This window comes from Arvicola amphibius, chromosome 8, assembly GCF_903992535.2.
Source record: "Arvicola amphibius chromosome 8, mArvAmp1.2, whole genome shotgun sequence".
NCBI classification, from domain to species: Eukaryota; Metazoa; Chordata; class Mammalia; order Rodentia; family Cricetidae; genus Arvicola; species Arvicola amphibius.
The window spans coordinates 62,449,353-62,459,724 of record NC_052054.1 but is presented as its reverse complement, the minus strand read 5'-3'; the positions used below and the strand labels follow the sequence as shown (position 1 = coordinate 62,459,724).

Genomic DNA, 10,372 nt, shown 5'->3' with positions numbered 1-10,372 from the left:
GAATCATGGTCTTATTTCTAATGCTGAACATTTTAAGAAACTCACTCCATAAACATAAAAACTGTAGACTTCAACAATTTCAATGAAAATTATTACGGATGGCATGTGTTTTGAGACTGTCTTGTTAAGTTATAAACTCTGCATTTTCAATCTTGAACTCGGTTGTGTCCAAGGGGTCAGGTCAGAAAATTTCATGATTTGCATAACTTGCATGACTTGGCTTAGGGACATAATTGTTAAAATTTCAAAGAAGAAGTGCTGAATGACAGAATGGACTCAAGGAACTTGGCAGTAGGTATAGTGCTTTTACTTCAGAGTGCACTTGGAATTCTAGGAAACTTATCTTTTCTTTTCTACTACTTACTCATTTACTGTCGTGAACACAAGTTAAAGACTGTAGACTTAATTCTTGCACATGTGTTCACAGCCAACTCCTTGACCATTCTCTCTCACGGAGTGTCCCAAATATTGAAAGTTTTTGGGTGGAAACATTCCTTCAATGATGTTTCATGTGAACTTATTTTATATGTTCTCAGACTGAGCAGGAGCATGTCCATCAGTATCACCTGCATCTTGAGTATCTTCCAGGCCATTACTATCAGTCCTATTGACTCCTATTGGAAAAGTATTAAATTCAAAGTACCAAAATATGTTTGTTGTTCCATTTACGTCCTCTGGATCCTGAACATAGTAGTAAATATGGTTTTCCCCATGTGTGCGTCTACCAAAAGAAATAGCAAAAATAAGACAGAAAAGAGAGATTTTGAATTCTGTTCCGATCTTGGTCGTGACATAATAGTAGATTCACTGTTCACAGCATTTTGGGTGTTCCCTGAAGTTTTATTTTCTATACTCATTGTATGCTCCAGCATCTCCATGATTGTCATACTTTATGGACACAAGAAGAGGGTTCATCATATACTCAGTACTCATACTTCCACGAGAATCTCTCCTGAATCCAGAGCCAGACAGACCATTTTGGTCTTGGTTTGCACCTTTATAGCTTTTTATACCCTCTCCTCCATTTTGCAAGGCTACATTGCTCTTTCTCATAATTTAAATTGGTGGCTATTAAATATCACAGTCATCATTTCTCTGTGTTTTCCTACTTTAAGCCCCTATATAATAAGTCATGATTTTATTATTTCCAGATTTTGCTTTTTTTCTAGATTAAAAATATAAAACTGAAGTAATTTTATCAAAATTATGTAAATTGTATCATTGCAATGTTGTACATCTAAAAGCTTAGGCATCGCACGTCCTGCAAAATATCGGTCAAATAATTTATAGTATGTATTATTTTAATGGCAAGATTATAACACAGAAAAATACCAGCATCTCCTTCATTATAGACTATGGCCAGGTTAACCACAGATTTTCACCACATTAACTATTGTAGTTACAAACTTTTCATTGAGTGGCCTTATATCCTACCATAATGTGTTTGGTTACTTCTGCCATATTTCCTCCAATGTTGTATAAGTGAGCTTACCTTATCAGTCCAGCCTTTTATTGTGGCTCTCATAGTTCACTGGGTAATATTGATGTGGGTTTCCTACAATAGAGAACATAGCTCCTTGTAGCTGTAGAAAATCTTCCCAGTAGAGATGCATCTTCCTAGTCAGTATATGTTAGATTTAGTATTTTATGACTCAAATATTTTACAGTCATATATTTGAACTTACAGTTATTGTATAACATACACGAGACCTGTGAAAGTCAAAAAACACTATCAGTGTGATCATGGAGGAGAGACACATTAGGTTCAATCACTACATGAAGTACAATTGGCATGTGATAATTGTTTAGAAAAGGAGAGAGTCAGTTTGCTTTAACAGTGTTGCTGCTCTGTAGGTTAAGCACATTCAGGAATAGGGTCTACACTCAATAATATCAGTTGAACATAGATTTTATGTGGTAGGTTTACAAATAAAATAGGTGAGTAGGTAGGTAAGGATTTATCTGAAAGAAAATTTGGGAGAGATGTTGAATATGATCAAAATACTTTGCATATAAATATTAATGAGTTGATAAGACTACTAAAATTTGTGGTGGAAGTCACTTGTCTCTTTAAGATACAGTCTAGGGGTTTGGGCTCTCATCTGGTACTTTTAGGAGCAAGTAGTGGTGAATGCTATGAAGTTCTACCCTGTATAAACATATCCTATATACAGAAATCTTAAGTAGTATTTTTTGAGGCTAAGTAACAAGGTTAAATTACAGATTTGTTCTTTATTTTTTAAACATTATTTTCCATTGATTATTTGGTAATTTCACTTCATGGACCCTAATTCTACTCATTTCCCACTCCTGCCATGTCCACCATCCAACCTTGTAGCCTCCACCCCCCAAATAATATAAAAACAAACAAACACAAAAACAAGTAAAAATCCACTTTTATCCCACATGTATGTCTCTCCATCCACATATCCATTTCTTTTATCAGCCTTGGGAACTGTGGTGTGTCATGCAGTATACCCTTTTACTCAAACAGCTTTACTCGCAAATGTTCATTGCAGTGAGTTGTTGGGCTGATACAAGGTCTCTGGCATCTGGTATACTATCAATACTGGACCCTCAACAAAACCTCTCGAGGATATCCTGCTGTTGTGCCTAGTCATGGAGATCCCGACTCAATGGTTCTGTAGAACTGGTGCCCTCATTCATTCCTCAGGTCATAGATGCAGTAGATGTTGTGTTGGGCCAATTCAAAGTCTTGAATATGGTCCTAGGTGGTACCTGACCTAATTAGTCTGAGTCTCCACTGTGATCAAACTGTCATATGAGGGCTAAGGACAGCACTCCCATGCCCACATCATCTTGGCCTGCTCTCCTGTGCACATGGTGACGAGTTGGACCAATGGTCCCATGTTTGGGGCCAACTGTCTTGTTGTGGTGGCTGGCAAGGGGAGATAATTTCATCCAGGGCCATGAAGATTAGGGGTCTGTTCTCATTGTAAAGGCCACTCTCCCTTAAAGCTGTTTGTGATGGGTGGGTGGGACCTGTTTCTGAAGCCCAGACCACTGGGGCCAGCTCTCATTGTCTGGTCATAAAACAGAGTATGGACATCAGCACACCAGATGCAATAGACCCATGTCATGGCCCTCAGCAGCAGTTTGTCTCCAGGTACCACCATGGCCCATGGTGTCAGCACAGGCCACTTGGATCTGTATGGTCCTGGAAGCAGTGTGGCTGTTGGACATCAGTGTGGACATTTGCAACCCTTTCGTGGTAACACAGCCAGACCCTGGCTACAATAGGGAAATGGACCCAGACAGAGCGCTTTGCTGCAGTTTGGCCTGATATCAATGTTGCCCTGGAGTCAGCTCAGCTCTTGGACATCAAGAAAACATCAGGTGTGTATCCAGATCAAGGACAACTGGATGGCCTTGTGGGTATTATGAAAAAAGGACATGAACACAGACTTCAGCTGCAATAGGTTCACAGAACCACACATGGTTCTTAGTGGCATCACAGGCACTGATAACATATTTTCCAGGTGACAACATAGGCCACACATATCAGCCTGTTCCATACCTCTGCTCCAGTCTCACTTCTCTCCACAGTACATGAACTTCTCTGCTCCTTATTCTTTCCCATTTTCTACTACAAACCTTTCATCTTAGAGGTACGACCCTGCTGGGCTGACCTGTGGGTGGCTTCTACCTGTACCAGATATCAGATTATTAAAAGAACAAAGCAACCATGTGACCAAGAAAATATTGATGCAAATACTGAAATCTATGAAGATATGAAGTGCAAAAAGTCAGCAACAAAAAGAATAATATCCTTACATATACTTTATACAGAAAAAGTCTACAGAGTAAACAGATCCCATGCAAAGGACATTCTCCAGCATACTTGTTGAAGAGATAAATTCTGGTAAATATTGTTACGAAGGTTTATGTTATTGAGGGATCTTCATGGTAAATAGCATTTAGTGTTTTCTTTCTTTAAATTAATTAACTGAATAAGTTGATGCATTGATTAGCGTCTGTTAATACCTGCCTCGTGTTCCACTATCCTATCCTGAGGAACTGTGCACCAGACAGCACTCTCATATATATGAAGGATTGTTATCAGGAATTTCTGAACATTTTGAGAATTTCAAAAGTGCTATGTGAACTCTAACTCCAAACTTCAAAGGGCAGTAATATCATGGCTCCTGGGAAGCCAAAGTATTCCCTTTTAAAAAGTGTTGCTCTATTTAAAGCTGCTCTAGTCTCTAGCCAAATTTTCCCAGGGACCATGCTGCAGTTCCACCAATATGCTTGTTCCTTGTTTTTTGTTCTTTATCACAGGTGTCTTCTAAGAGGCAAGCGACACAGAAAAATACCTGCTATGATCATTTATGACAAAATTCTTAATGACAAATAGGAACATTTACTCATTGAAGGCTTGTGATTAGTTCTCAGGTGAGATTTGTCAGAAATGCTAACCCTTGATATTAATTGAATTGGGAGCAATGCACATGCCTCACTGTTAGTAGTCAAATTGCAAACTGCATATATTGTAGATGATCTTTCTTACATTGATGTCAGTTAGTGGATGTGGCAATTGTATATGTACTGTTCTCACTCTTCTCGTGTTGTAGCAGATTTATATAAAGCTTGACCCCCAATAGTCTCTTCCAATTTATGTTGCTATTTTTGGCTGTGGCATGCAAAGTGGTTTGCTTGTAGACACAGGAGAATGTGGAGTTTCCAACTATAGTACTAGCCACGAGGGTGATAGAGTTATGAGACAGAATGATACAGTGAGACAGGTAGACAAGAGAGAGCAGAAATCCATGATTGTGGTATAAGTACACAGAAGATCTCTTTATATTTGTCAGATATTAAGAGATGAAGGTGGTCCCCAACAGATATGACCAAGAATTACCCTCTTCTGGCTGATACATCTTACTTAACAAAGTTTCTAGAACATATTTAATTAGTGTCATCAGTGTGGTTCCAAGAATTCAATCACCAAGTGTGCTGTGTGTTTGTGTGTGGGTGAATGTTATTCAAGCTGTAAGAGGAAAGCCAATGAATCTTGGGCTAAGATGATTAAAAGATAGTTTGAAGATAAGTGGCTGCAGTAAAAAAAGTGATTTGGTAAGGAGAGCATAAGTGTTAATTTTTATTGTTGCTGTAAAATAACATAACCAAATCCACTGTTATAAGAAATAGTATGTTGAAGCGACTGTTTCCAGAAGGAACATGCATAAGGGAGGGAAGGATGACAAGTAATCACCAGAATAGGAAGTGAAGAACTTAACAGTTATATACACAGCAATCAAGGAGGAGGGGAGTGGAAGTGGGGTATAAACTCTCACAACTTGCCCCTACTAGTGTACTTCCTCCTTCGAGTCTCCATCATTCAGATATTTCATAACATTCTGACAGAAAACTACCACCTAAAAACCAAGTGTTCACATGGTAAGGCATTTAACTTATATTTGTTAGCTTGTCTGTCATAGGCTCATGATCATCTTAAGAGACAAAACACATTCATGTAAGTTTAAAAACCTTAACACAGTTCAAAATCCCAGTTATCTAAAATTTCATCTGAGTCAAAAAGTAATTTCTTAAATATAATCTAGTGTAATGTTAAAAGTCATATTAATGTTTTCAAAAAGTTCTGGGAAAGGATACATATTTTTAATTGATTTTTTTGAGCTCTACATTTATCTCTGCTCTCCTCCCTGCCTCTCCCTTTCTCTTCAACCTTCTCCCAAGGTTCCCATGCTCCCAATTTACTTAGGATATCTTATATTTTCCTACTTCCCATGTAGATTAGATCTATTTATTTCTTAGGGTCCTCATTGTTGTCTAGGTTCTCTGGAACTGTGATTTTTGGGCTGGTTTTCTTTACTTTAAAAACAACTTACAAGTGAGTACATGTAATAATTATACATCCTTATTCATCAGAGAAATACAAATCAAAACAACTCTGAGATTCCATCTTATACCTGTAAGACTGGCCAAGATCAAAAACACTGATGACAACTTATGCTAGAGAAATTGTGGGGTAAAGGGAACACTCCTGCATTGCTGGTGGTAATGTAAGCTGGTACAGCCCCTTTGGATGTCAGTGTGGCGATTTCTCAGAAAATTAGGAAACAACCTTCTTCAAGACCCAGTAATATCACTTTTGGGTTTATATACAAAGGATGCTCAATTGTGCTATAAGAACATGTGCTCAATTATGTTCATAGCAGTATTATTTGTCATAGCCAGAACCTGGAAACAACCTAAATGCCCTTTGACTGAAGAATGGATAAGGAAATGTGGTACATTTACACAATGCAGAAAAAAATAATGACATCATGAATTTTGCAAACAAATGGATGGAGCTAGAAAACATCATTTTGAGTGAGGATATGCCTTTTAATTATAACCATGACAAATGGTTAAATAGTGAGCAAATATGGGATTAAAGCATTACAGAAACTAAGCAGGGAAATCATCAAAGCATGTAGCGCCAATTTTTTTGTATGGGATTTTAGGTCCAATAATCTCTAAAAACCTCTAAATTTGTTGCCCATAGCATATATCTCTCTCTAAGATTAGTTCTACTTTCTGTATGTGGTTCTTTTTGCTCAGTATGTAAACACTCTGGCATACCCAACCCATGTGCTCTCTACTGCAATTTAGCCAACATCAACATTCATGTTTTTAGACAATTGCTTCCTGTGTCCCCAGCAGGACTCCCTGACAAATAACACCTGTCCTTAGTGGCACTATAACATTTAGAGGAAGAACAATCTAGCATTTGTCGCAGCTTTGATGATAGTGTCACATGAAACCTAATGTCAGGATAAGCATCTGTATTGGGGTAGATCCTTGCTACCATCAACCATAGTTGCACCATCTTTGGTTTGTTGGAGCAATTATTTTGAGGAACAAGCATCCCCTTTGGTTTTATCATTCCACTATCTGAAATCTAAGCTGTGTAGGATTTTTTTCTTGATAATGCTCTACTTATTATTTAAGTATGAATCAGGGTATTTCTCTTTAATGGCACTGATGGTCTCATCAATTACAGCATCTCTTCCAGTGTATGTCATGCTTGGCTTTAGCATTAAACTTTCCAGTGCTTTTTTCCAATCTGTATCTTCCTGCCTCACTTGCTCTTTTTCACTGTAGACTGTCATAAGATCTGTCAGTAATAACCATTACACAAAGCCAGTGTTATGTTGTCTCATATATTATTGGCCAAGAAAATAATTTAATCACCCTTAAAGTCTGCTTAATGTAAGAATTCTCTGGATTCTTCCTCTGAAGGGCATCTAGGTTGTTTCCAGGTTCTGGCTATTACAAATAGTGCTGCTATGAACATAGTTGAACAAATGTTTTTGTAATATGATAGGGAATCTCTTGGGTATATTCCCAAGAGTGGGATTGCTGGGTCCTGGGGTAGGTTGCTCCCGAATTTCCTAAGAAACTGCCACACTGCTTTCCAAAGTGGTCGCACAAGTTTGCATTCCCACCAGCAATGGATGAGTGTACCCCTTACTCCACAACCTCTCCAGCAAAGGCTATCATTGGTGTTTTTGATTTTAGCCAGTCTGACAGGTGTAAGATGGTATCTCAAAGTTGTTTTGATTTGCATTTCCCTGATCGCTAATGAGGTTGAGCATGACCTTAAGTGTCTTTTGGCTATTTTGAACTTCTTCTGTTGAAAATTCTCTGTTCAGTTCAATGCCCCATTTTTTAAATTGGGTTAATTAGCATTTTAAAGTCTAGTCTCTTGAGTTCCTTATATATTTTGGAGATCAGACCTTTGTTGCGGGGTTGGTGAAGATCTTTTCCCAGTCAGTAGGCTGCCTTTTAATCTTAGTGACAGGAAGAATGGATGAAGAAAGTGTGGAATATATACATATATATTAGAGTACTACTCAGTGATACAAAACAAAGACATCTTGAATTTTGCATGCAAATGGATGGAAATAGAAAACACTATTCTGAGTGTGGTAACCCAGATCCAAAAAGATGAACATGGGATGTACCCACTCATAGTCAGTTTCTAGCCATAAATAAAGGACATCGAGCCTATAATTTGTAATCCTAGATTAGATAAATAAGAAGGTGAACCCAAAGCAAAACAGATAGTTATCCTCCTGGATATTGGAAGTAGTCAAGATTACCGGGCAAAAATTGGGAACTTGGGGGCGGGGTGGGATGGGAGTAAGGGGAGATGGGGAGAGAAAGTGTGAAGGGGAGGATGGGGAGAGCTTGGGTGAACGGGATGGTTGGGATATAGGAAGGGTGGATATGGGAGTAGGGAAGTATATATCTTAATCAAGGGAGCCATTTTAGGGTTGGCAAGAGACTTGACTCTAGAAGGGTTCCCAGGTATCCAGGGAGATGCCCCCAGCTAGTTCCTTGGGCAGCTGAAAAGAGGGAGCTGGAAAAGGCCAGATCCTATAGTTATACTGATGAATATCTTACATATCATCATAGAACCTTCATCTGGCGATGGATGGAGATAGAGACAGAGCCACACATTGGTGCACCGGACTGATCTCCCAAGATCCAAATGGAGAACATGAGCAAGGAATTCAGGACTGCAAGTGGTGCACCCACCCACTGAGATGGTGGGGCTGATCTAATCGGAGCTCACCAAGGCCAGCTGGACTGGGACTGAAAAAGCACGGGATAAAACCAGACTCCCTGAACATGGCGGACAATGAGGGCTGCTGAGAAACCGAGGACAATGGCACTGGATTTGGATCCTACTACACATACTGGCTTTGGGGGGCCTAACCTGTTTGCATGCTCACGTTCCTAGACCTGGATGGAGAGGGGGAGGAACTTGGACATCCCACATGGCAGGGAACCCTTACTGCTCTTAGGACTGGAGAAGGAGGGGAAGTGGAGGGGGAGAGGAAGGTAAATGGGAGGCGTGAAGGAGGCCAAAATTTTTAATAAAAAAGGAAAAAAATAATATTATTGCCATGCAGAAAACTTCATCAATTAGTTTAAACATTTACAAACTTGATACCATAAGATGAATCTTAACCTCTGAAAGATTGGCTTGAGACAAAAACCATTATGATTGGTCTATCTTTTGTAATGGAATCTGAGGAGTGAGAAAATAAATTAATGAAGTTTGTACTAACTTGGAACCTTTTGTGGTAAAGAACTAATCATGCTACCTATAAATAACTGCAATCCTATTAATAAACAATAGAATTCTACACGGTAAAAGAAAAAGAATTTTCTGGATTTATTTAAAAAAACAGACATATTCTTTGGCAAATACCACAAAAATAACTTTTACCATGATTTCTGTTGCAGTCCTTGGTTCATTCTGAAACCTATTGAGCTAGCCTCCACAGTTCACATTACTCTCATAAGTAAAGATTTCTAGACTTCAAATAGAATGCTTCAATATGCTCCTCTGGAAGAATTAAATTGTTTTTATAATTTAATTTTCTCAAATCTTCCAAATTCCCACAAAGTCACACAGATCCCCCTCTTACATAAAACTTATAGTTACATTTTGTTGTGATGAGGAGACTGAAGCGTGGCTGTCGGCGGAGATTGGAAATAACCAAAAATAGCCTTTTTTTTTGAATGAATCAGTTTTAATAAAGGGAGCAAGTACACTTACAGAGCCTAGGTTCCAGCGAAGCAGAGAACAAAGCAGAAGAAAAAGAGGCCGGGCCTCCCCCAAACCTGGTTCTTTTAAAGGTTTCTTTTGCCCCTGGAGCGGCCACGCCCCTCAGACAAGGGATTGGTCAGCCGCCCCAACAAGAGACACCATGACTGGACACCACATACAGGAGAGTTTTGACTTTAGAGTCCAGATTGACTGCCATTTATGGTGGGGAAACATTGACACATGAAGCAAACGTGGCAGAAAAAGTAGGGCACCAACAGGAAGTTGTGTGATCACATCTTCATAGTCAACAGAAAGCAGAAAGCATCCAGGAAGTATACAATAATTTTAATGTGAAATTTAGGCCCACTAAACCACTTTCTATAGCAAGGCTGTACTGTCCAATTCTTCCTAAAATTGTGGGAGCCAAGTGCTCAAATTCCTAAGTATGTGTGGATTATTTTTCATTCAAACCACCTTTTCCACCTAATAAATCCTGACCATGCGCAGAAGAGTTTTCTACATTTGTACTTTATTGAATTCAGTTATCATAACTCAGCTAGCTCTGGAAGCTAAAGGTTTATAAGTGGATCAGAAATAATGCTTTCTTGTGTAAACTGTAGTCTCTATGTCTCTATTGTCCTAAAAACAATGCTTACTGGCTAGACAGTAAATGTTATGCTGCTACTTTTTCTGTTTCTTCACTAAAACTGAAAACTCTATATTTTTCTCTAAAAAAAAAATGCTAGGTGATTCTAGTTTCGACTCAGTGCTTTTGCATTG

General features: G+C 38.7%; 1 protein-coding gene across 1 annotated transcript; it reads left to right on the top strand.

The window, feature by feature from the left end:
- Positions 1-223: 223 nt before the first annotated feature.
- Positions 224-1,155, top strand: LOC119820880 (vomeronasal type-1 receptor 4-like; the record flags this gene model as incomplete). The annotated part of the gene is made up of 1 exon (XM_038339562.1): positions 224-1,155. A coding segment is annotated over exon 1 (885 nt), but the record flags the coding sequence as incomplete, so codon positions are not given.
- Positions 1,156-10,372: the final 9,217 nt, after the last annotated feature.